At 40.3% G+C, this 26,866-nt stretch overlaps 2 protein-coding genes across 20 annotated transcripts in view; both read left to right on the top strand.

The window, feature by feature from the left end:
- The window catches only part of Tia1 (TIA1 cytotoxic granule associated RNA binding protein), a 28,743-nt gene extending 16,030 nt beyond the window's left edge, over positions 1-12,713 (top strand). For 5 of the 12 annotated variants that reach the window (XM_055617663.1, XM_055617661.1, XM_055617662.1 and 2 more), the window contains 7 exons: positions 3,797-3,872; positions 4,591-4,699; positions 5,071-5,166; positions 5,282-5,366; positions 6,465-6,588; positions 7,505-7,650; positions 9,416-12,713. In XM_055617663.1, coding sequence (XP_055473638.1) covers positions 3,797-3,872; positions 4,591-4,699; positions 5,071-5,166; positions 5,282-5,366; positions 6,465-6,588; positions 7,505-7,650; positions 9,416-9,542 — 763 coding nt within the window. In that variant the 3' untranslated portion in view covers positions 9,543-12,713. Of the gene's footprint in view, position 1; positions 3,759-3,796; positions 3,873-4,590; positions 4,832-5,070; positions 5,167-5,281; positions 5,367-6,464; positions 6,589-6,728; positions 6,838-7,504; positions 7,651-9,415 lie in introns of those variants that run through there. The other 7 variants (XM_055617667.1, XM_055617666.1, XM_055617660.1 and 4 more) reach the window with 6 other exon arrangements.
- Positions 12,714-17,579: 4,866 nt separating this feature from the next.
- Positions 17,580-26,866, top strand: part of CUNH2orf42 (chromosome unknown C2orf42 homolog) — a 35,218-nt gene continuing 25,931 nt past the window's right edge. For 3 of the 8 annotated variants that reach the window (XR_008721349.1, XM_055617658.1, XM_055617652.1), the window contains exons 1-4: positions 17,580-17,667; positions 21,289-21,475; positions 23,365-23,613; positions 25,481-26,315. Coding sequence is in view for 7 of the 8 variants with exons in the window: in XM_055617658.1 (XP_055473633.1) it covers positions 25,493-26,315 (823 nt within the window). In the remaining variant the exon portion in view is untranslated. The other 5 variants (XM_055617655.1, XM_055617656.1, XM_055617654.1 and 2 more) reach the window with 5 other exon arrangements.

Below are 26,866 nucleotides of genomic sequence, written 5' to 3'. Positions count from 1 at the left end.
AAATAAAACACTTAATTAGAAGTGATTTTATGTAATAATTATAACTTTGTTGTGACTGGGAGCCTTAATTTAACACTTTAAATATAACATATTCCATGTTTAGCGATCATCCAAGAGTGATGGGAGGTTGTAGTCCCACTAATGAGTAACTGATGTTCAGTCATCTTTTAGCAATAGTTCCTCAGGCTCTTGTCATGTACATTTCAAACTCCTAGAGGTGGTGTGCTCTGACTGAAGGAGTTACTCAGGCACTTGTATGATTCCATGCATTTTATGTTAATTTAACAAAACAAAACCTTAACAGTTGTGATTAAAAAAAGTGGTTATTAAATATTTCTTCCTTGACATTTAAACCCTCTTCCCCTTTAAAACTTAACAATAGTTTTATGGTTTTGTGAAACACTACCTTCCTTAAATTTCAACCAAACTTAGTAGCCATGCATTTTAGGCCCTTTGTCAGTATTTATTCAGGGGAGCATTCATCATAGAAGAACTTTAAAAGTCTGAAAAGCGTGCCATATTAACAGTATGAATAACAAACAATTTCCATACTTACACAGGAGCTGTTGTTGAGTTCAGGGAAAGGGGTTTCTGATTCCCTTATTATTGTGTCCTAAGAACAAAAATAAAAAGAGAATTCTAGCAATGGCTGGTTTGAACAAAACAGCAGATAAAAGTAAGGAGATTGGAAAGTAGATGCCCATAGCATTGTGGGAGTTTTTCAGTTGAGAGGAGTACTTGGTTGGTGAGAGAATCACCTTGAAGGTAGGACAGGTTTTGAGCTTATAAACAGACTCTTCTGTTACATGACTTTTTTTTTTTTTTTTTTTTTTTTGTGAGAACTGTTAAGAAAATAGTGAGATTTTAATTTCTTGGGATTTTTTGTTTGTTTGTTTGATAAGCTGTTTTAGGATTTCAGAAGTGGTTGGTTTGCTTTCAAGTGTCTAGAGTAGACAGGTCTTGTTCTCTCAAGCTCTAAAAGCCCCTCTCTGCAGAATCTTGTGTGTTTTCATTTTGGTGTCGAGAATCTTGGTAAGTCTCATTCTATCTTCAGAGTAGTGACAGTCACAGAAGGCTTAAGTGCTCTGTTCTGATCAGGCTGCTGCTTTCTGTGTGAGTCATTTTAGAAAGAAGGAAGGGTTGAGTGTATTTCAGGCTGACACTTCTGAGGCATTAGAAAGAACACAGCTTTTTCTCATATTGTGAACAAATGAAGTGGCTATTTTGGTGGGTTTTTAATTTTGATTGAATTACCTTTTCCGATGAGAATTTTAGTCTGAGATGTAGACAAAGATTATTAACAATTATTGAAGGGCTCATAAAATGGTTCAGCAGATAAAGGTGCTTGCTGCCAAGCCTGATGACCTGAGTTCAATCTCAAAACTCCACATGGAAGAAGGAGAAAATTGACTCCTGAAAACACACACACACAAAATGTTAAAAAAAAAAAAAAAAAAAAAGTTAGAGATGGTGGCATATATCTTTAATCCCAATGCTCAGGAATCAGAGACAGGTAGATCTTTGTGAGTTCCAGAACAACCAGGCCTGCACAGAGAAACCATGTCTCAAAAAACAACAGCAAAGAATATAATTCCAGCCTGGCATGGTGGCACACATCTTTAATCCCAGCACTCAGGAGGCAGAGGCAGTTGGACCTCTTGAGTTTGAGGCTAACATGGTGTACAGAGCAAGTTCCAGGACAACCAGGGGTACATAGAAAAACCCTGTCTGAAAAAAAATAAAGAAAATAAAAAGAAAGAATTTCTTAGTAAATACTTTTACAAAGATTCTCCACCAGAAAGATCTTCAGAAAGTTCATAGGGTGTGGTGGATCACGCCTCTAATCCCAACAGATTAAAAAATGGTAAGGTTGAATGGCTCAAATTTAGCAATTTCATGACATTATAGTTATAAACTAGTCTGTATTTTTGTTAAATATTAGTCTGGATTTTTTGTTTGTATATGTATTTTATAAGTGTGTAGGTGTATTTGTGTGTGCAAGTGTATATAGATAAGAGGTTACTATCAAGTATCTTCATACATCACTTTACACCTAATTACATTAAGGTGGAATTTCTCACTGGAACATAGAGTTCACCAATCTTGCTAGTCTAGCCAGCTTATCTTGAGTATCCTGTCTCTGCTTCCCAAGCACTGAAATTACAGGTGAGCTGCCATACTGTCCCAGCATTTATGTGGGTGCTTAGAGATCTGAACTTGGGTCCTTTCACTTGTATGATAGCATGTTATCTGCTGAGCCATCTCCCCAGCCCCAGTATTTGAATTTTCTTATGGGCCTACAATTGTAAGCATATTTTTTTTTTAATAAGGCTTTTTTGTTGAGGTAATCTATTCTTGAATATTAGCTTATACAGGAAGTTAGCTTTCCTAAATTGAAAAAAAGCTATTTGGCAATTGGCAACACATAACACATTTTTATTTTTGTTTGTGTTGTTTCTTGTCGTAAGGACAAGAATAGTCTGATAGCTGTGTTGAAGGGTTTTTACAGGAGATGTCTCTGTAGGTAGTTTATACCATGCTTGATTTATAGAAGATGTGGAGTATATGGTGGTCTATTAATTATTTAATATGAAAATATTATTTTTCCTAATTTATATAGCTTACACCCCTCCTGTTTCTTGAGCTTAGGGTCATATGCAAATTTTGATATAGAAATAATTCAACTACCAAATTAAATGCATGTGTGCCGTGTAGATAATAGTTACTGTGAAGTGACTTACAATAGCTTTCCCTAATCATCAAAATCTGTCATTTTGATTGCACTTAATAAATTACTTCTAAACTGATCTAAAATATGCTTGTGTATACTTACAATTACATTGCATGGCTCTCTTACTTGGGTTCTTGTTGTAAACATGCCTGTTTTGTTCATGTGTCTTGAGAGAACAAGCATTGTGACATACCTGGCTAATTTAAAATAGATTGCCTGTGAAGCACAATTTGAGTCCAGTTTTTTGAGGTATGGAGTTTTAGCTATCATGGCTGGGTTTTTACTCAATCTCAAATAATAGGGCTCTGGTTATTTTGCAGAGTGTCTCTGAAGAATGGACAGAATTGCCCTGGCTAACTACAAGCTACGGTTCACAGTGGATAAATGTTGGCGTGCTTTTTTACTTTCTGACTTTTTAAAACTTTGTTTCATATCTTGTAGTTTCCAATCAATCTTAATATGAATGCTGTTATGAAATTCAGTATAAAATCTTTTCTTATATAGTTTAAAAGTAAAATGTGTTTGTGTATTCTTCAATGATTTAGCATTTCTGAAAAATGTCAAATTTTCAAAATTTACCCTAGCCCAGAATGGGGATATATATTCATCTGAGAAAATGAAGTAATTAGCTTAGCTTTTTAATCCTTTAGTTTTCAGTTTTGTATTTTAATTTTTTGAATGATTAGGTAGCATATGGTTCCAAAAAAGCAAATTATAAATTGCATGGTTAAAGAAAGCCGATGTATTGTACCTAAGAACCTTATAATTACTAAGTAATTCATAGGAACATCTGCTTTCACCATGCTTAATATTTAGATATTCATAAAACATTTTGAAGTGGGAAACTTTCTTTATAGTACAGATTTATATTTGAGACATTACTGATTTGCATGTCTAAAATTAACCCTCATTAGCCAATAAATAAGTTTTATAGAATAAAAGGTGAATTTTTATTAATGGTTTACTGTTAGTAAAGGTGAAATGTAAGAATGAATTATATTTGGCTCTCATTTTATGCTCAGAGGACAGTTTACAAAACTCAGTTTCTGTTGGATTCTGTTTCAGAGATGCCCGCGTGGTAAAAGACATGGCTACGGGGAAGTCTAAGGGATATGGCTTTGTCTCCTTTTTCAACAAATGGGTGAGCACAATCAGAAATGCATGTAACAATGCTCTAGAGAAGATGAACACACTCAGGTTGTTTTAGTCTTTTTATTTACTGTGTGTTTAGTTCACTGATAATCAGCATCTTTCCTAGAAAATACTCTCTCTTATTCTGTTTGGTTATTTAGTCATTTAGCCCCAACACATGCAATACTGATATTATGTTTCAAACTAGGCAAAGTAAAAATGCTTACAACCAAATCAAAAGCCCAAAATGTCAAGGTACTTTTGGCAATTTGTAATTGCTGGTGTCCCCAAAACTATGAGAAATGTATCCTGCTGCACCTATGTATCCTTACCTCTTTTTAGCATTCCTCAAACCTGTTATCCAGGAAATGGAACTTAAAAGCAATGTTGCAATTTTGGAAAGCTGTTAGATATTATGTGTTTCATAATGCATTTTTCCTTTTTCAAAATCTGCAAAAAGTGTCATGTTTGAGTTTTTTTGGTTTTTGTTGTATTGGGGTTTTTTGTTTGTTTGGTTGGTTGGTTGGTTTTGGACAGCGTTGTCTTGGACTCACTTTATGGACCAGGCTAGCCTCAAACTCACAGAGATCTGCCTGCCTCTGCCTCCCTGAGTGCTGGGATTACAGACGTGCACCACCTTGCCTGGCTCACATTTTCTTTATTGCTATAAGTTGTTGTAATGTCAACTAATTGCAGCTTCTTTGTTGTCTCTAATATGCGGAAAACAGGATGCAGAAAATGCCATTCAGCAGATGGGTGGCCAGTGGCTTGGTGGAAGACAAATCAGAACTAACTGGGCAACCCGAAAGCCTCCAGCTCCAAAGAGTACATATGAGTGTAGGTGCATTGGAGAAGAGAAGCAATGTGGAATTGTGGAGAGAAAATACACTAGATTTTAAATGTTAGAGCTGTTCCCGGAGACTTAATGCAGAAATAGATGAGAAGGAGATCAAGACTACTGTTCAAAATGTACTTAGTTTTCATTTTTGTGATTTTAAATAATTATCTCTAATGCTAAGTCTCCTCTTAAACAGAGCATATGGGGTAATATTTATGCATTTTGGGGGGAGGTTTAATCCTAAATTAAATGTAATGTGTTTTATAGGCATTTTATTGAGGAAAACTTCCATTATAGTAGTGTAGTTAATGAGTTAATCCTTCCAAATATGGGTAATGATTTGAAGATAGAAAATGTTCTCTCTCCCCAGCGAACACCAAACAGCTGTCATATGATGAGGTTGTAAGTCAGTCTAGCCCCAGCAACTGCACTGTGTACTGTGGAGGGGTGACTTCAGGATTGACAGGTATGGGAGTTACCTGTGTGGCACCTTGAAATTAGCTTAAACTGAGAAGTTTTATATATATAGGTTTTCAAAACTGTGAGTTCTTATTATGTTCTTTGTTTTTGTTTTCTAACAGAACAACTAATGCGTCAAACTTTTTCTCCATTTGGACAAATAATGGAAATTCGAGTCTTCCCAGATAAAGGATATTCATTTGTTCGGTAGGGGTAGTTTTTCTCAAAGCTTTTTTTTCTTCAGAAATAATTTTGAACCCTTAACATAGTGGTTTTCTTAAGAATTGTCTCGGCTTGATCACTTGAGATCCAGCTCAAGTATATTTACCTGGATAACACTGAAGCCAGAGAGAAAAATGTCTTTAGCATATAGCTGTATGATCTTTTTTTATTTACTTTTTATTGCCAAGATCTCACTGTGCTGCCCTGGCTGACCTCAAACTCACAGAACACTACCTGCCTCTGCCTTCCAAGTGCTAGAATTAAAAGCTACTTACTAATACATTTTTGTAACTCCCTATCTCCAGCACAATACCAATAAAACATGTCCTCCATTAAAACACAATTCCTATGCCAAGTGTGGGGGTGCAGGTCCGTAAATCACAGCACTTGAGAGATCGATGATCAGAAGTTCATGATCATCCTTGGCTTCATTAGAGAATTCAAGGTCAGCCTGGACTATATGAGACCCTGTCTTTAAAAAAAAAAAAAAAAAGAAAGAAAGAAAGGAAGAAAAAGAAAATTTTCCACAGCTGTAAAATCTTTGAAAAATATAGCAAAAGAGATGTGCTACTTTTTTGGTGGGTAAATGGGGATTATTTCAGGTTTTTTTGGTTTTTGATTTGTTTTGTTTTGTTTGTTTTTTTGAGACAATGTTTTTCTGTGTAGCCTTGGCTGTCCTGGAACTCTTTTTGTAGACTAGACTGACCTTGAACTCATAGCAATCCACCTGCCTACCGAGTGCTGGGATTAATGGTATGCTCAGAATCCTCTTTTTTTTTTCCCATACTTGCTTTGCTTTTTTTCACTAAAACGTTCAAATTTTTTTTTTCTTAATTTAAAAAAATAGTTGGTATTAATCACTGCTTAAAAGAATTTATATTGGAGGGCTGGAGAGATGGCTTAGAGTTTAAGAGCATGGGCTGTTCTTCCAGTGGTTCAGCAACCACATGGTGGCTTGCAACCATCTATAATGAGATCTGGTGCCCTCTGCTGGCATGCAGGCAGAATAAAAACCATAGATAATAAAAAAGTAAATTAAAAATAAAAGAATTTATATTAGTAATTCTTAATTGTTTCCAATAGGTTCAATTCCCATGAAAGTGCAGCACATGCGATTGTTTCTGTTAATGGTACTGCCATTGAAGGGCATGTGGTGAAATGCTATTGGGGCAAAGAGACTCTTGATATGATAAATCCCGTACAACAGGTGAGAGGGTCCTTGACTTTGGGATAGAATTGCCGGGCTAGTAATGAGGTTGCTTTAAAATGAAACTTGTTGATAAACCTTGTTAACGAGTTTCTAGCTCACTTCATAGTATATAAGGGCTCTTCCTACATGTATTATAGTTCCGGAATGGTGTGTCATGGATTGCAGTGGTGACATGATGAATGTAACCGCCTCAGTTGACTCATGCTCACACAGTGGATTTTAAAATGCTCCGCCAAACCTAACAGGGTATTAAATCTTTTCTTAATACTTGGTAGATATATTTCACATTGATTTGGACAACTCACAAGCATGCTTGACCCAACTGAACAAAAAAAATAAAGCTATAAATATATGTAAGCTTTAGTATTGCTGCTTTTTTTTTCTAGGCAACTTTAGTGATCCAAAACCTGACAGAGATTTCTATGAGGGAGTTATAAAAGGAGCATAGAGGTGCCAGTGAGATAAAACCTTAAACTACACATGTAAACTTCTAACGTTCCCAATCTAGAGGAACAAACAGCAAGTTCAGTCTTTATCATTAGTCTTTTGCTTAAGCCTTACAAAGACTGCTATTTAGAACACCATGTAGTTACAGTAGTATAATGTTACTATTTTTAGTGCTGTCACTCTCTCTGTCTCTCTCTCTCTCTCTCTCTGTGTGTGTGTGTGTGTGTGTGTGTGTGTGTGTGTGTGTGTATGAGAGAGACAGAGAGAGTGATGTTGGGGATTGAATCCAGACTTCACATAGATTTAGTAAGCATTCATTCTACCACTGAGCTATGTTCTCCCCAGGCCTATCCTATTATTTCAGTTGTGGTAATGGCTCTATGCCTTGGCTGTGTGGTATATTAAGACTGTATATATAAAGAACTTCAAGTAATACTAAATTTTCTGTTGTAATTTTAATTGCTAGCAAAATCAAATTGGATACCCACCAGCATATGGCCAGTGGGGCCAATGGTATGGAAATGCACAACAGATTGGCCAGTATGTGCCTAATGGTTGGCAAGTACCTGCCTATGGAATGTATGGCCAGCCGTGGAGCCAGCAGGGATTCAAGTAAGTACATTTGCCCTTTCTTTTATTCCCCCCCCCCCCCGACCCTCCAAGATAAACCCAAAACAGGGTTTATCTGAATAATAGCGCCCTGGCTGTCCTTGGACTCAAGGAGACCCACCTGTGTCTGCCTCTGCCTCTCTGTCTCTCTGCCTTTGCCTCCTGAGTACTGGGATTAAAGGCATGCACCACCATACCTCTTGCCTTTCTTAATCTTGGAAAAAGTCAGAAAGAAACTTTTAAGTATTAAGTAAATCATGTGGCCCCAGTGTTAAGCGTGATGATAGCCTTGAAGGACTTTACCTAAGATAAAATTTTGCCTAGATACAGTTAATACATTTTATTTATTTGTGTGGCACATGCACCACTAGTTGCTCATGGTGGCCAGGGGAGAACTTGTGGAAAGAAGTTCTTTCCTTCTACCATATTGGTCCTGGGGATCAAACTCAGGTTGTACAGCTTAGTGGCAAGCACCTTGACCCAGTGTGCCATCTTACCAGTTCCTACTTTTTATTTTTGAGACATGTGAAGCCCATGCTGGCCTTGAACTTGAACTCTAATCATACTGCTTCTACTTCCCAATTATAGGGGTTCAACACCACACCCAATTTCCTAGTGAAGTGCTTGATAGTTTCTAAGCCTTATTACTATAGCTCCTTATCTTGAATACACAGAGAAACCCTGTCTCAAAAAACCAAAAACCAAAAAAAAAAAAAAGTATAAAGGTGCTGGAACTGGGAACCTGCTGTTCCTGCTGAGAACCATGCTTCAGTTCTCACCACCCACATGACAGCTCTCCACCCCCATCTGTAACTCCATTTCCAGGAGATCCAGTAGCCCTTTCTATTCTTATTAGGCACCAGACATGTGGTACGCATAAATACATGCACGCCAAGAAAAGACTCAAACATATAAACAAATCTTAAATAAAAACAGTAAAAATAAACCCTTAAAAAATATTTTTTTGTGAGGTGTGATAGCACATGTCTGTAATCCCAGCACTCAGAAAGGCAGAGGCAGGTGGTTGCTATGAGTTCAAGGTTAGCCTGGTCTACAAAGTGAGTCTAGGAGAGCCAAGGCTACACAGAAATTCTGTCTCAAAAAAACCAAGGGGAAAAAAAGAAAAGAAAGAAATATTCTTTTAAAAACTACTTTCAAGTTTTCCTTGAGTATTATAGATGTTAGTTCTCATTATACTTGGTGATCAAGGTTTGTGTGTGTGTGTGTCTTTTGCTTTAAGACAAGGTCCCATGGTGTAGCTGACTGGCCTCTGGAATTAACTGGCCTCAAACTCACAAAGACCAGCCGTCTCTGCTTCTTGAGGGCTGCTTGTTCTGTGTGCATTCAGCCTAAGTGGAGGGGTGGTTTTTCTAAGTTCAAAGGGATGAATGTTTATAGATTATAAGATTTTCTTAGCTATGATTTCTAAACAATTTTATAGAAAAGCTACCCAAATAGATGTATGGGGATGCTTTTTCCCCGGCTCTGTGTAGCTCTGGCTGTCCTGAAACCAGCTCTATATTCCAGGCTGGCCAGGAACTCAGAAATTCACCTGCCTCTGCTGGTGTTAAAAGCGTATGCCACCACACCTGACTAGTGATGCTTATTTTTAAGAGAAAATACTTTTATGTTTATTTTCCTGGCTTAACAGTTTTTCTCACATTTCATTAAGAAAAGGTATGTCTTTGTGTATTGTTACTCACTCCTAGCCTGACACTTTTTAACAATGGATTCCTCTCCCCTCTGTTTCTCTCACTTTCTCTAACAGTCAGACCCAGTCTTCTGCGCCATGGATGGGACCCAATTACAGTGTGCAGCCACCTCAAGGGCAGAATGGCAGCATGCTACCTAATCAGCCTGCTGGGTATCGAGTGGCAGGGTATGAAACCCAGTGAAAACAGACCACAGAATGGAAGACAGTGGCATGAAGCCACAGGGAGGGTAGGAAAGTTGTTGTTTACGTAAAGATTTATCAAATCAGTCAGTACAAATGCCAGATACAATGTATTTATTTAAATTCTTTTAATCATGAAATTACTTTTCATCCACATTGTTTTAAAAAGGAACAAGATGGTGGATGTCTGCCAATTTTTGCCTTCATTATCTTTTTTGATAAGGTTTCTCAGATCCTTGTTTCAAAGACAAATGCAGGGATTGCTGCCACTTTTTTAAAAAATAAGAGGCAGAAAATTGCACAATGTTGAACTTTTTTCCACTAAAATAGCGTGCAGTTTTAGTTTGCATTCCTGATGATTTAAAACATGTAATATAGATGTAAAAAGAAAAGCCAAACTTGTGCAAAGTCTAAGAGTTCTTTATGGCTTTCAGCACAGTTCTGTGTTAGGTTTAAAGAGTAGGCATTGTGTGAGCTATACCATCTCCACTGTCATCCCTTTGAAAATTTTAAATGTAAATTATTAGTTTATATAATTTTATATCTACATTTTTTTCATAAATTTGTCCTGCCTTATGAAAATTCTGTAAAATATTCTTAAATGAAAAGAAATGATGTTCACTTAGATTGCAAACTTTTCTCAGATGGACTGATAATTGCATTCATCTTGTTTTTATATGAGAAGGTGCCTCAAGGATTCCCTTTTGGATTTGTTTAAAAGGATTTTTATCTTCTGTGATAAACTTTGCCATGTACTAGGAACTAGAAAAACAAGAGATTTGTTACTAAAGAGCATCTGCAATGTGATAAGTGGTCACCTACATCCGTTCATGTGTCAACGTCTACGTTTACATGTGCTATTTTCTAAAATATTTCAGCAGTTAGCAAACTTTGTATGTCATTTTCTTCCTATAGGTGTCATGAAGAGTAGACGTGAGAGAGGTTTTACATTTATTTGCATGTGAATATCACATACATACTTTGGTAGTCTTTGATACAAACTCATCTGCTCTTGTTTTTCAAGAATTTTGAGACACAAAGTTGTATGTAAAGGAATATATTAGTTTGATGTTTTCTAGTTAGATTTACTTTAAAAAGTAAATCCACTTTAATATGTATAAATGATAGCTGTGAAACTGTAAAATATTCCTCTGTCAGGCTTGGGATTCATTAAGAACTCCAAAATCAGCCAGGCAAAACATTTTTTTAAAATATTCAGAGGCCAAAATATGAACAAACAAACAAACCCTTAAAAATCCTACCTCCTTAAGTAGCCTTCCAGGAAGAGGCTCCTCAGCACAGACCAGATGTGACTTTGGTTCTTTGGTACCTGATCTCTTGGAGCTCCCACATTATTATTTTTGAGGTTTTCTCTTTGCTGGCATTGTTCTAGCCTGGGGTTTCTAGTATATTTCAGAGTCTCTTGGTTTGGTTTGGTTTCAGTGATGACCATAACCTCCTCCTTGACAACAGAGAGGAAGGAGTCCCTGTGAATTGTGGGTTTTGAGACCTGCAGAGAGCTCCCAGCATTTTACTTAGGCCTGTGGAATTGGAAGCATTTCCTGGCCTGTATCTTCCAGGTAGGAGCACATGACTCTAACCTGTTTTCTAAGCCAGTCCCCTTGTAAAGCAGAGCCCAGGAAGACAATTGTGTGCTTCTTTGGAGCTCAGTTCTATGCAGTTGTGCTAATGTTTCATTAAGTCACTGTGTATTTTTAAGTACTAATACATTGAAATTTGCTTTATGAAGATGAATAAATTTTTTAAATACTTGGAAATTTTATTTCTTTGTAAACTTCTACAGATCAGGACAAGCAATAAAAACAGCTTAAATGAAATACTAAAAACAAAAAGCCTACACATCAGGAAGATATTTTGTTTTTCTGGATTTGTTTCTATTTTAGCATCCTCAATATTTTTCTCTGTTTAAAAATTTTACTTCTTTTGCAGCTTTAGGCAGGATCTTTTGGGCACAAGTAATTTATTTTGTGCAAAAGTGTAATTTCTCTCTTTTAACTCCTTCGAGTCCTGAGCTCTTTTATTTGCAGCATGTTGTTATTGCACAGATCTTAAAATTCACATTGATTTGCTGTTGAGGTGGTGGTGGTGCTGTGTTCCTGATGACATTTCAGGAACATAGCTGGTATTGGTTTAAATCATTTCTCAACCTAAAAATTTTCATCCTGGTATAAGTATCAGGTAAGAAAATGAAGGTTTTAAAAAGTGAACTTCTTTGCAATATGCATTCAGGTTTTACCTTCTGGTACTGTAAAGAACCTGAGTGACTCTCAGTGGGTCACGGAACCAGTATTCTTTATCCTGACTGTTTGGATATTAAAATTCCTTTATGTTTTCTATGACCTGTGGGATCTTTTTGCAGTAATTATTGTGTGTTAAGATTTTTTTTTCTGGTGTACTCATGTTAACCCTCACTCAGGTGTTTCTTAAGAGTTCATTCACCATATCCCAGAAGCCATGGTCTGTATTGAGTTCCAGAGGCTCTGCACTCTGCAGACTTGGCTAACTGTGAAGCCGGAGTTTAATCTTCCTGTTGAAAATGAGACGCAACAGTCTAAGTTTTCTTCTCTTATCCCTGTGCTCACCTTCCTTTTAGATTTGTACTAGAGTCCCCATCCATTTTCAGAGGACTAGCTTGCATCTACAGAGGGCATAGTTAGACTTAATAAGGGCTACACCTCCTGCTGAGATTATAGTTGAGCTAGAGAAACAAAATGTTTATAGGAAATTTTAAAAAGCAAACCTTTTAAATGAGTGATGATTTCTTTTTTGTCTGTTCTGTTTTGTTTTTTTTGAGACAGGTTTTTTCTGTGTAGTCTTGTCTGTTTTTGATTCGATTTGTGGACCAGGCCAGCCCCGAACTCAGCAGAGATCTGCCTGCCCCTACTTCCCCAAGTGCTGAGATTACAGGTGTCTGCCACCATGCTCAGTTTGAGTGATGATTTCTAAACACTTTTATTTATTGGTCTAGGGAACCTGCCTTAGCAGGTAAAAGTGATTGCCACCAAGCCTGAAGACCTGAGTGTGATTCCCGTAATGCACTTGGTAGAAATAGAGAACTTGCCCTCAGCAAGTTGTCTTATTACCTCAACATGTGTGCAGCCTCCCTCCATGGCCACATATACAAATAAATGCTTACAACTGTTGTTAATAATATGCATCATAAATGTGTGTGTTTGTGGATACAGGTGCCCAAGGATTCCAGAAGAGAGGGCGTTGAATCCCTGGATCTACAGGTGGTTGGTTGCTGCTTGACGTTGGTGCTAGGATCTGAACTGTTCAAGAACGTTACATGCTCTTAACCACTGAGCCTTCTTTCTAACCTCTCTTTTCTGGTTTTTGTTCACTTTGTTTTGAGATAGGGTTTTACTCTGTAGCTCTGGCTTGCTTGGAACTCAGAGATCTACCTACCTCTGCTTCTGAGTGCTGGGATTAAAGGACTGTCTTAGTCACTGTTCTGTTGCTTTAAAGAGACACCATGACCAAGGCAACTTACAAAATGAAACATTTAATTGGAGCTTACTTACAGAGGATTAAGTTCATTATTGCCATGGCCAAGAGTGTGGTGGCAGGCAGGCAGGTTGTCATGATGCTGGAACAGTAGCTGAGAGGGAAAAGGCCTGTCATGGGCTTTTGAACCTCAAAGCCCATTCTAAGAGTCACACTACCCATAAGGCCACACCTATTCCTAAACATTTCACTAATGAAACCAAACAACCAAATATGTGAGTCTCTAGGAGCCAGTCTCATTCAAACTGACACAGAGAGCTATTCCAGTCACTGTAGTCTGAATGTTATTTTTAGGGTTTGACAAGCATCTTCCAAAACTTTGAGTTTTCAGTCTTAATGAAATGAAGGCATTGTAGCTGAGCAGGATTTTTTCCCTTTACTTTGAGACCTTAGTCATGTGACTATATGGTAAGGGAGGTCTGCTTTTTAGCCAGGTATGGTAATAGATGCCTGTAATGACAGCACTCAGGAATTTGAGGCAGGAGAATGGCCATGAATTCTAGATCTGGCCTCCATGGGCACTTGTACATATGTATGCATAGCCACATAGACATGCACATAATTAAATTCTTTGGTTTGTTGTTGTTGCTGTTAGGTTTTTTTGTTTGTTTGTTTTTGTTTTTTTAATTTTTTTATTTTTTTTTTGCTGTTAGGTTTTATTTTATTATTAAGTTATGTGTGTGTGTATGGGGTGGTACATTTCTTTTTCAGGGTAAAGAGATGGCTCAATGGTTAAGAGCATTGGCTCCTCTTATAAGGGAGCATTCATATAGTGGCTTGCAACCATTTATAGCTCCTGTTTCAGGGAATTCAACACCTTCTTTTTGACCTCTGCAGGGCATACACATGGTGTGTAGACATATGTGCTGTGAAAACACCATACCATAAAATTTGGGGGTGGGGTAGAAAGATGTGTTTTAGAAAGAAGCTTGGCGTGGCGATGCAGATATGTAATCCCAGTACTCAAGAAGCTGAGACAGGAGGATCAGAGCATTTGAGTCTCTTTAGATTTATTTTGAAATTAAAAAAAAAAAAAAAAAAAAAAAAAAAGGTTAGAAAGGAATTACGGCATTGTTCTTATACTTGCAGTATACTTCCTATATACTCTTACTAGAAAAACATCTGTGGGTTTCTCAAAAAGCAGAGCAGTGCCCTTCAGCCCTCACGTAGATCTCCATGTCCTGTCCTCTACAGTCCTGAGGATCAAAGGCAGGTATAAGGTCTTATCAGCTGAGCTGCATCCCAGCCCTGTGGCATGTGTTTGTTGGGCTTTTCTCCAAGGACCTTCTAGGTAGGTTTTGCTGTGCTGCCATACTTTTATTAGTTTATCTTTCCACAAGTGCTCTTCACTACCATCTGTTTACTCCTATTTGAAAGTTGACTTAACTTGAGCAGGTACTAGCAGGAATATGAAAGGGAGGTGCTGCCATAGCTCCAAGAATTGAAGCTTACTGGGGTTGCAAGAAAATGAAGAAAAGACAGACACAGATGCACAGAAAAGCTGGTTGTTTAGTGGACTGGACTGATGGAGAAATCTTAGCACCCCAGCAGCTCAGAGTGTTTATTATATGCAGTTGAACAGAAAGGCAGGATTTGTGGTATACAGGGAGGGTCAAGGAGACAGGTTTAGGTAACCTCAGTCTCTTTATGGGAGCAATCTTCAAGCTGTACATATGGGAATGGGGATCTAACGATGTACATTTTCTGCACACGCTGTCACCATTTGCACTCAGATCCCCAAGGAAGGCTTTGCCATCCCTCTGAGCTTCACCTGGATTGGGAGACAGCTTTGCCATTCTTCCATGGATCTGTGGTGGAGCCCTTGACATAACCATGTCTACAACTCACACACACTCAGGGCCTCCTCCACCCCCTTCAAGTGAGGGAATTTCTTCAGATTTCATAGCTCCTTCCTTTCTTGGTACAGTAATAAATTATTCTTTTGAGACAGCGTCTCTCTATGTAGTCCTGACTGTCCTAGAACTTACTTTGTAGACCAGGCTTTCCTCAGACTCGGTGATCTGCCTGTCTCTGTTTCAAGTGCTGGGATTAAAGGTATGTACCATCACAACAGGCTTTCAGTAATGAATTCTTAAAGAAGCCCAATGCAGATGGAGGATATGGAGAGGTGGCTCAGCAGTTAGAAGAACTTGCTGTTCTTGATTTGGTTCCCAGCACCCACATGGCAATATACAGCAATCTGTTGACTCCTCTTCCAGGGAATCTGATTGGCCACTGCAGGCCCTACAATCATGTGCACTAGTACATGCAGGCAAAAATACACATATAAAGTAAAATGTTAATCCTAAAAACAAAAGGGGCTGGAGGCTAATGCTCAAGGGTAGGAGGCCTTGCTTAGCATGCTTGGTACCCGGAGTTCACTCCTTAGCAATGGTTGGAGGAGGTTAACCCTGAGTCCCCACATGACTTTACCTGCTTGGAAAGAGTTCTGTTAGTCCTAACCTCCCTGGGCTCCCTCATCTGCTGCAAAAAGGACTCCAGCTCCTGTCTTCCAATTTGATTCCTAAAATGTGTAGCTGCAGCCCTGGGACTAACTTCACACCACCTCTCTCTGCTCTTCCAGCCCTCACACATTGGTCTGGGCTACATTTAACTGTTTTAAATGACACATAGGAAGTAACTGAAACTACAAGCCTTGTAATGTCTGTGATAGGTTAGCTTTTACCCAGCATCATAGAATCCCATCTCTTTTCTCCCATAAACCCTTCAGTGTCACACTGACCTGTTTATGAATGAACATTTTGTTATCAGGTGGGAGACAAGAGATCCAAAGGGAAATGTTGGGGCTGGAGAGGTGGCTCAGCTTTTAAGAGCTCTTGCTTTCAAGCACCCACCTCACAACCATCTGTAATTCTAGTTCCAGAGGATCTGATGCCCTCTTTGTCATCCACAAACACCAGGTATGTATGTGCAGGCAAAACACCCATCTATATTTTTAAAAATTATTTTAAGAGAAATGACAAAAGGTTTGTTAACTAATAAAGGTTGGAACAAAGTAAACATTGGCTATTGACTAATGGGCAGATAATAGTCAAAGAAGTAGGTGTACAGAAAGCAACTACTATGTGTAGACACAGCAGGGACAGAAGGAAAAAAGGTAAAGGAAAACGCAGCCACAGCTGAGCTCCTAACCCTTTGGAGAAGCCCAGTTAACACAAGAAAAGTAATATGCTGCCCTGAGAGCAAACGAGGTGAAGAAGCATTCCACCAGGTAGGAGGCAGCTGGGGCTGCCAGATACCACAGGGACATACAGCATTTTATGTCAGTTGGAAATAGTTGCCGGCTGGTTCAGCCAGGCCTTTCAAGAAATCTGCAGAGGGGAGAGCATGGTGTGGGGATGGATGCAGCTAGCTGGTTCTGACAGGGAGGTGAGAATCACAGGGTCTTTCATGAACCATTGTGCATTGAAAATGAGAAAGAAAATGTCTGCCTGTGTCTCTGTTGACAGCCTGAAATTGAATATAACAAAGGAGAAACACTTCCCAATGCCAGACAGAGAAATGTGGGTTGGGGTTCTCTGGTCACCACTTGAGCCAACTGCTAGAAACTAGCCATGGAAAAGCCATGTTTTTGTTAAAAGGTGATCATCCAGATGATCCAAGTATAAACATTAATGTTTTTAAATGAAACAACAAAAACTGTGGAGAGGGGGAATGTCTCTTTAACTCCTTACAGTTTCTGAAACGATATTGGAAAAACTGATCCTAGAAAAGATCACTTCTTCAACCAAAGAGAGTAAAATTTGGCCAGAGTAAATCGGTTTTCCTACAGAGCCACCACCAGTAAGTGGCCAGGCTAGAGAAACTTCCAACACACAGGCCTCAACAAAAGCAGTATTCAGGAAAGAAAAATTACTGAAGAAGTTATCCTGTATGATTCCGAAGAATGATTGGATGATAGTGGCACACTGCTTTAATCCCAGCACTTACCAGACAGTGACAGGCGGATCTCTGAGTTCGAGGCCAGCCTGGTTTACAAATCGACAGCCAGGGTTACATTGAGAAACCCTGTTTTGTTTTGTTTCCCTAAAACAACAACAACAAAAACCCGACTCTAAAGAACGAATATACAGAAAGCTGTTTCGGCTCATTCCAAGGGGTAAGTGTTCAAATAATAATGTGCAAGTGCCAAAGGAGAGAAAGAACGGTACAAATGAAAGAACTTGTAGCAAAGTCGAAAATCAGTTGCTTCTGCTAATGAAGTAGAGTAACTCAGGCGAGCTTTGCTTCCATTTCCAGTACAACTGTTTTTCAGTACTGAGTTGTTCCGGCTCGAAGTATTCGCGACTCTTGGAAAGCCCTGTAGGTATTTTCTGTACCGCTAGGTCAAGCTAGGGAGACCTGTGCAGCTTCCACCCCTAGATTATGTTGGAAAGACGGCGCTCTCTGAAAACACTACAAATCCCGTCATGCCACTCCAACGCGGGTGGGCGGGCCCTTGGTCCACGTGGGCCGCTCTGACCAATAACTACTGTCGTTACAGCGAACAGTTTGGCCGCGTTTGTAAAAGGCCGCGGCAAGGAAAGAGACGCGGCGAGGGTGGTCGCCCGCGAGAAGTCCCTGAAGGTGTGAGGGAGGTAAGGGGGCTGTTGTGGGCAAGGCCCGGCGGCGGCGGGGCACGGCTTGGGGCGGGAATCGAGGCGGAGAACGTGTTCCTGGATCTGCGTAGCGGAGTGGTGACACTTCTGCTGCCCTCTCAATTGATACCGGAAGTGAGTCACGCGGTGGGTGCCAGGAGGCGGGTCGCATGGGAAGTGCGTTTTGCAGCTGTCCGTTCCCGGAAGCTGAGCTTAGGCGCGCTCTCCTAAATAACACAGTGGGACTGTGGCCCGGGCTCTGGTCTGACAGCAGCCAGGCTGATTCCACACTCAGTAAAGGCCTGCGGGCTGTGGCGCTTAGCTCCAACCCGACAGTTTCATTCCTAAAATGGGTAAATAGCGTCTCCACAGGATCCCTTGAATGAATGCGCGTACTCGAGTATTTTCTTCTCACCCGGGGCGCTCTTCACGTGCCCAAAACAGCGTCCCCACACCAACCAGCTCTGCGGCCGGGTGGAACCAGGGCGAAATCTACCGCGTCCTGGGTTCCCTCTTCCAGCGCCAGGCGCTGTTCATCCTCTTGCTGAGGAGAGACGACCATCCGGAGACCCTTCAGGTTTCCATCGCAGCTCCTTCACAAGTCGCGTTCCTTGTGTATCCTTTTAAGCCAGTCGCAAGCCAGTGGTGGCGCTGCGCTGCCTGTCGTCCCAGCACTCGGGAGGCAGAGGCCGGAGAATCTCAAGTTATGGGACAGCAAGGCTATTTAGCATACCCTGTCTCAAAAAAGCAAAACAAGCTGGGCGTGGTGGCCAGTTCCTTAATTCCAGAACGCTAGAGGCAGAGACTGGTGGTTCTCTTGAGTTTTAAACTAGCCTGGTATATTCCAGGACAGCCAGGGCTATACAGAGACACCCTGTCTCAAGAAAGAGGAAGAAAGAAGTCTGTGATGAGTTGTAGTAGTACATGTTTTCAAATTCAAACAGTAAAAAAGAAATGTAAATTTCCTTTCTCAGGTCTCAAGTCACTCACTGCTGGGAGAATAGACAGCTATACTGTGTCCTTAAATCTTTTTTAAAAAAGATACCCCCCTTAATTTATTTTCAAAACCAAGAATAGCATACACAAAGCACTACACTTTCTTCATTCCCAATATATGTTGATACTTACTAGTTGCTAGTTCACAGATCTCACTTGCTTTTAGTGGCCTGACAGTAGCATATTACTTGGTTACACTACTCAGTTCTTTACCAAGTCCTTTTCCTATTCTGCAGTCATGAAATCTCACAGGGGGATCTCTGTGATCTGGATGCTAGCCTGGTCTACATGAGTTCAAGGTCAGCCCAGCTGTACATAGTGAGACCCTATCTCAAAAAAAAAAAAAAAAAAAAAGGGTGGAGTTTGGAAAGATGACACAATGGCTAAGTATCTTAGAAATGAAATTGCTAAGGCAAAGTATTTACTGCATACATACTTTATTTATATCTTTTCTAATAGTCTTGTGAGATATATGCCCAATAACAATGTAACAATGAACAGTTCACATTCCGTTAATAAGCAATAACTTATCTCTTATATTCTTTACTGAAATTTTACTTTGTTTTGTAGTGCTAGGGATTAAACTCCCAAATTTAAGCATATTGGCAAGTACTCTACCTCTGAGTGTCATTTCTAGTCCTTGTAACTCTTAAAGCTTTTTCTGGTGTTTGTTTATTTGCTTTTGAGACATGGTTTCTTGTAGTACTGGCTAACATGGAACTCACTCTAGATCAGAGTGACTTCCAAATTATAGAGATCCTCTGGTGCCTATGCCTACCTCAGCCTCCAGGCTGCTGAGATTAAAGGCACTTTTTCTTAAAAGATTTATTTTTACTTCATGTGTCTGAATGTTTGTTTGCATATATGTCTGTTCATCACTTGGGTGCCTCCCGAGACCAGAAAAGTGAATTGGACCTCTGGAGCTGAAGTTACAAGTGGTTGCGTGTAGCTGTGTAGGTGCTGGGAATTGAAACCAGGTCCTCTGTTAGAGCAACAAGTGCTCTTAACCACTGAACCATCTCCAGAGTTCCCTCTCTCTTTATCACTTTAGCATTTGAATTTCATTCTACCTTTCTTTTTTAAAGATAGTAATCGTTTTACTGAAATGCTATACATATAAAATTGACCTTTTAAAAATTACAGCTGAAGAGATCTTGTAAATCTGCAGAGTTGAAAATTTTTCATGGAGTTGTGTAATATCTTTCATCACCCCAGAAGAAATCTTACAACCATCACTACTAAATTCCTCCTCTGTCCAGCCTTGCACCACTAGTCTCCTTTCTTCTGTCTTTACATATTTTCTTGTTCTGGATGTTTCATTTAAATGGAATCATACAATGTGTGGGTTTCTATAGCTATTTCTACAGCTCCTTTCATATGGCATACTATTTTAAGTGCTTAATCATGAGAAATCTTGCTCAACATAAGTATTCAGTAAAGATTTGCAAATAAAACCACATTAAGGTACCATATGATCCCCACTACAGTCATGGCTTTAATCAAGAAGTAGAAATCTTACGTTGCCTGTGGGCATATACAGGGTACAGCCCCTTTGGAAAACAGTTTTTCAGGTTCTGAAAATGTTAGATGTACAGAGGAGATAGCCATGTTTACTGTGATTTGAACATTACACAATGTTTACATGTATTGAAGTATATGGCTCAGCATTGTGGTCCATACCTATAGTCCTAGCTATCACTTAGGAGGCTGAGGCCCTGCCTGGGCTACATAAGCTTCAGGTCACAGAGTAAAACCTTATCTTAAAAAAAGAAATAGTATGTGGTACCCACGAAATACATACATGGAGCAGGGCTCTTACTCTGAGCCAAATCAAGGGACTTATGCATGTTGAGTCAGTTCTGTACAACTTAGCCTTACTGTCACCAGCCTAGGATAAGTTTATGTGAAAGCATTTGTCTACACAAATACTTGTCCCGATGATCTCGGTACTATGTATTGTAGCCAAAAACTTGGGAATAAGCTGAGTGTCTGTTGGCTGATCAGTGGATAAATAAAACATGACTTACCAATACATTGAAATACTGCACTAAAAAATAAATAAATAAATAAGATTTTACAGGGATTAGAAAAATGGCTCAGCAGTTAAAAGTGCTTGCTCCTCTTCAGAGGAGCAGAGTTAGATTACCACCACCCATATCAGGCAGCTTTTCAACTGTCTGTAACTCCAGCTGTGGGGGATCCTATACCTTCTTCTGGTCTCCATGGGCACTGGTATTCACATGTGCATATACAGAAAGATATACAAATAGATATTTGAAAACATTTTAAATAACTGAGTGTAGTAGCTCATTCATTTAATAATTTAGTCCCAGCCATCAGGAAGCAAAGGCAGGTGGATCTCATTAGTTCCAGGCCAGTCTGGTCTACACAGTGAGTTTCAGGCCAGCCAGGGCTGCATGGTGAGATCCAGTCCCAGAAACAAAACCAAAAGACATTGTGTTTATTTGCAAGCTAATACGAATATTCGTGTATATTTGTGTTTGTAAGTTTATTTGTCCATTATTTTTATGCATAAATGGCAGTGTATTATACATTCTGATTTGCACCTAGATATTTTTTTCAAGAGTTACAAACAGTTGCCTTTTTTTTCTCTTAATAAAAAAGCATTAAGGGGCAGAGAAGATGGTTCTTATGGTGAAGTTCCTGCCTTACAAGCATGAGGACCTAAGTTCTGATCCTCAGAACCCACATACAGAGCCAAACGCAGCATTGCATACCTGTAATCCCAGTGCTTGAGCGCCTGAGACAAGAGGATCCCTGGCTTTGCTTTCCCACCAGTCCATACAAATTGGTGAGTTCTAGACTCAGTGAGAGACCCTGACCCAAAACCTAAGGTGTAAAGCCAGAGAGATGGATCAGTGGTAAAGAACACCTGTTGATCTTGTAGAGGACCGGAGTTCAGTTCCCAGGACCCATATAGTGGCTCACAACCATCTGGAACACCGCAGGCACTAGGCATGCTTATAGTGCACATACATATGTGCAGACAAGACATTCATACACATAAATCAAAAAAAAAAAAAAATGATCAGGTGTGGTGGCACAGGCCTTTAATCCCAGCACTCAGGAGACAAAAGCAGGCACATCTCTATGACTCCAGGCCAGCCTGGTCTATTTATTGAGCTCCAGGACAGCCAGGGCTTCAGATAGAGACCCTGTCTCAAAAGAAAAAAAAAGTGTAAAGCAATTGAGGACACCCATTGTCAAGCTCTGGCGTCCTTTTTGGACCTTCTTTTATATAAAACACAGAAGTATTAAGAGTCCAGTAAAGGGTTGTAGAGGTGGCTCAGTGTATATGAGTCTTCCAGAGGAGCTGGGTTCAATTCCCAGCACCCACATGGCAGCTCACAACTGTCTGTAACTACAGGAAATAAAAATAAATAAATTGGTGAAGGAGAAGGAGAAGAAAAAGAAAAGTTCTCACTACCCTACAGGCTTTGAGACAAGCGCCTATGTTTAAAAAAAAAAAAAAAGAGTAAAGTGTAGAAGTATATTCTTATAATCCAGGCCAGCTAGGGTTATGTATTTTGTCTCAAAAAAAAAAAAAAAAAGTGTAATAATGTTATAAACATGGAACTTAAGAGTCTGAGGAAGTAGGTCAGTGAGTGGAGCAATTGCCTAGCATTCACAAAGCTCTGATTTGTTTCCTCAGCACTGCATAAACTGAGCATCATGGCGCATACCTGTAATCTCAGCAGTTGGAAGTAGATGCTGGAAGATAGAGGTTTAGAGTCATCATAGGCAACATGAGAGTTTGAAACCAGCCTGGTATAATGAGACAGTGTCTCAAAAAAGGTAGTGGTGGGGAGGGGGAGTGCCTTATAATCCTAATACTCCAGAGTTGGGGGCAGGAAGATAAGCTTAGGTCATCCTAGGATATCAAGGGGGAGGAGTGGAGAAATGGCACAGCAGTTAAGAGCACTTACTGCTTTTACTCAGAGGCCCCAGGTTTAGTTCCTATATGGTCGCTTACAACAGTCCATAACTCCAGTTCTAAGGGACCTGATGCCTTCTTCTGACTTCCATAGGCACCAGGGATTCAGTTGATGCACGGATATACAGGAAGGCCACATAAGCACCCATATACATAAAAATGAAATTTAAGCTATTCAGTGAAAGTCAGGTGGTAGTGGCACATACCTGTAATCTCAGCACTTGAGAGGCAGAGGCAGGTGGATCTCTTTGAGTTCAAAGAAAGCCTGGACTACAGAGTGAGTTCCAGAACAGCCAGGGATACACAGAAAAGCTCTGTCTTGAAAATAAAACAAATGGATTTTTTTTTTCAATGAAAAAAAAAAAATAAGGCACTAAAAAATATTTATGTATTACCATTAGGGAAGGGGAGTGTTTGACAAATTCTATACTGTGGCTTGTGCTCCAGTCAACCCTGTATAAAAACATTACTCTTGCTTTATTATTTTCTTGTTGAAAGTATAAAAGGTTAAATTTCCATAGCAATATCTTTCAAATATTTCTCAAATGTTGTCAAAAATTTAGATATAGACCCCACAGGGGCTTTTGCTTATGTTGTTGTTCTGGCACTGAGGACTGGCCCCAGGACTTCATGTGGGCTAAGCATGTGCTCTGCTACTGAGCTATCCCAGCCCCTATTCTGCCTATTTCTAAGTAGAAAGATCTATCTTTGTCATATAACAACTGTCTTCTCTTCTTTTGCTTTAGGCTGCCAAGATCTCTACCTACAGGAGCTGGAATCTGACTGGAACCCTGAGCAGGAGCTTTGCCAGGGAAAATGGAATGTCCACATTGTTACATCAAAGTTCAGCCTTCAGATAGGCCAAGTGGCATATCTCACTGCAAATGAGCATGCCTGTCTTTGTGCTGTATGAGCCTCACAAACTAATGAAACACACGTTAGGTCTTATGGACACAAGTTCCACTGTTCTCCAGGTGCCCTGGCAGCTAGTACAGGTAGGACTGGGAGGAATTGGACTGGGCTTCAGGGGACAAGTAGAAGTGAAGTAACTAATCTTTCTTGTGCTCTGGTTTTGTCTTGTCTTTTCTTCTTCTTTTTTTTTTTTTTTTTTTTTTTTTTTTTTCCGAGATAGTTTTTTTCTGTTTAGCCTTGGCTGTCCTTGTAGATAGACCAGGCTGGCCTCAAACTCACCAAGATCCACCTGCCTCTTAGTCTTTTCTTTTTGAGACAGGTTCTCATATTGTCCGGGTTGTCCTTGAACTTTTTTGTAGTTGAGGATGATACTGAATTCATGTTCCTCACTGCTGCCCCAGTACTGCTTTTCCCCTTGCGGTATCCAGGCACAGTTGCACAGTGCGCTGGGATGGAGGGAGTGAAACTTAGCCTGGGTGAGTGGGTTAGGCAGGATCTCAGTAGGTATGAGCGCAGGAGAAACCTTGGGGAGTGGATAGGGGTTTTCGGGACGTGTACATTATTGACTGGGGCCTGAGGTACTGGGAATACCTCATTTGCATGAAGAAGAATTTCAGTTGTTTACTGGGCTTGTTTTATGAGAGGAAGTTTAACCTGAAACCTGGCTACCACACTACATGACTACTTCAAGGTAGGAGTCATAAGGTTTACATGCACTGACACGTGCAGGCCTAGAACAGGGAAGAAATAATTCTACTCCTGCCGGTCTCAGAATGAGATTTTTCAGAGTTTGGTCATGCGTTGACCTCACTCTTGCTACAGACTGGCTCCCCAGTCACCTGGCTTTCCTGGCCCCACACTCTTGTCTTTAACTCCTGAATGTTGGGTTTACAGGCATGTACTACCGTCTCCAGTTTATGTGTCTAGTCCTAACAATTGAGAGCCTAAGGCAGAAGGGTCTGTGAAAATTTAAGACTACCCTAGGCTTCTGTTTTAGTTAGGGTTACTGTTGCTGCAGAAAAAATGGCATGACCAAAAAGCAAATTGGGAGGAAAGTGTTTATTTGGCTTATACTTGCATATCACTGTTCATCATTGAAGAAATTCAGGTCAGGAAACTCAAATAGGGCAGGAACCTGGAAGCAGAAGCTGATGCAGAGACCATGGAGGGATGCTGCTTACCAGCTTGCTGCACATGGCTTGCTCAGCCTGCTCTCAGAACCCTGGACCATCAGCCCAGGGATGGCACCACCCACAGTGGGCTGAGCCTTCCCCATCAATCACTAATTAAGAGAATGCCTTACTAAAAATTTAATTAAAAAAAAAAAGAAAGAAAGAAAATGCCTTACAGCCATGTCTTAGTTGAGGATTTATTGCTGTGAAGAGACATCTGACCATGGCCAATCTTCTGAAGGACAACATTTAATTGGGGCTGGCTCCCAGTTTCAAAAGTGGAGCCCATTGTCATCATGATGCAAAGCATAGTGGTGTGCTGGAGAAAGAGCTGAGAGCTCTGCATCTTGATCCAAAGGCCGCCAGAAGGAGGCTGACAACATTGGCGGAGCTTGAGCATACATAGGAAACCTCATAGCCGGCCTCCACAGTGACACACTTCCTCCAACAAGGCCACTTCCCAGTAGTACCACTCCCTGTAGCCAAGCATCCAAACATGAGTCTATGAGGTCCATTCTTATTCAAACCACCACAAGCTGCATCTTATGAAGGCATTCTCAATTAAGGTTTCCTCTTATCAGGCAACTCTAGTTTGTGTCAAGTTAATATAAAACTAGCCAATACAGCACCATTTTTACAATCCAATTTGAGCTACAAAGTGAGATCCTATTTCAAAAATAAATAAATAAATGAAAATCCCTCCATCTCCTTTTCCCTCTTTCTCTCAGTGTTAATTCTGTGAGACTGTATTCTCCTGCTGATGGTCTTTTCTTTCTAGGGGCTGTGAACAATGGAACCAAACTCTCAAAGGACTAAAGTCCCAGCTTTCTTATCTGATTTGGGGAAGGCCACATTGAGGGGAATCAGGAAGTGTCCCCGATGTGGGACGTACAATGGAACCCGTGGGTTGAGCTGTAAGAACAAGACATGTGGAACCATATTTCGCTATGGCGCTCGGAAGCAGCCTAGCATTGAAGCTGTCAAAATCATCACAGGCTCTGAGCTACAGGTCTACTCTGTGCGGCAAAGAGACCGGGGTCCTGACTACCGATGCTTTGTGGAGCTAGGTGTTTCAGAGACGACAATCCAGACAGTGGATGGGACAATCATTACTCAGCTTAGCTCTGGTCGGTGTTATGTCCCTTCATGTTTGAAAGCTGCCACTCAAGGCATCGTGGAAAACCAGTGTCAGCACATCAAGCTAGCAGTGAACTGCCAGGCAGAGGCCACCCCTCTGACCCTGAAGAGTTCAGTTCTGAATGCTATGCAGGCATCCCCAGAAACCAAACAGACCATCTGGCAGTTGGCCACAGAACCTACAGGTCCCCTTGTACAGAGAGTCACTAAAAACATCATGGTAGTAAAATGCAAGGTGAGCCAAAAGCACAGCTTGGGCTATTTGCACACGTCCTTCATGCAGAAAATCAGCTCAAGAAGCTTGCCGGAGCGCCGCTTCTTCTGCTCCTGCCAGACTCTGAAGTCACACAAGTCCAACGTCCCCAAGGCCGAGGCAGCACCAAGGTGCATCCACTTCTTTGCTTGCCTCTGTGCCTTTGCCAGTGATGAGACATTGGCTCAGGAATTCTCGGACTTCCTAAATTTTGATGCCAGCGGTATGTGGGAAGATTGACAGTTACTTCGGTTGTTCTAAAGTGACAGTGAAGGCATCCCACTGATGCATTTGGAAACTATCCTGATATCCTTAGATTTAGGTGCTAGATAGTACAGATGAAAAGCACTGTCTTTTTTTTTTTTTTTTAACTGTGTGTGTCTGTGTGTGTAGGTATGTATGTACATTGGCACACATGTACCTCACACATACCTCAGGAGAACTAGGTGGTGTCAGTTATAAATCTACAAGGGCCCCACAGATTGAACCATGGCAAGTGCTTCTACCTATTGAGCCATCTCACTAGTGCATCTTAAACAAACAAAACATAGTGTTAGATGGATGGTGGTGGCATGTACCTTTAATTCCTGCACTTGGGAGGCAGAGATCAGTGGATCTCTGAGTTTGAGACTAGCTTGGTCTACAGAGTGAGTTCCAGATCAGCCAGGGCTACAGAGAGAAGCCCTACCTTGAAAAATCCCCTGGATGAATAGATAGATAAGATAGGTAGATAGATAGATAGATAGATAGATAGATAGATAGATAGATAGATAG

The sequence above is a fragment of the Psammomys obesus genome, unplaced genomic scaffold (genome assembly GCF_907164565.1).
Source record: "Psammomys obesus unplaced genomic scaffold, mPsaObe1.curated_primary_1811, whole genome shotgun sequence".
NCBI lineage: Eukaryota > Metazoa > Chordata > Mammalia > Rodentia > Muridae > Psammomys > Psammomys obesus.
Note: the sequence above shows the minus strand (reverse complement) of the source record. Positions and strands in the feature narration are given on the sequence as shown.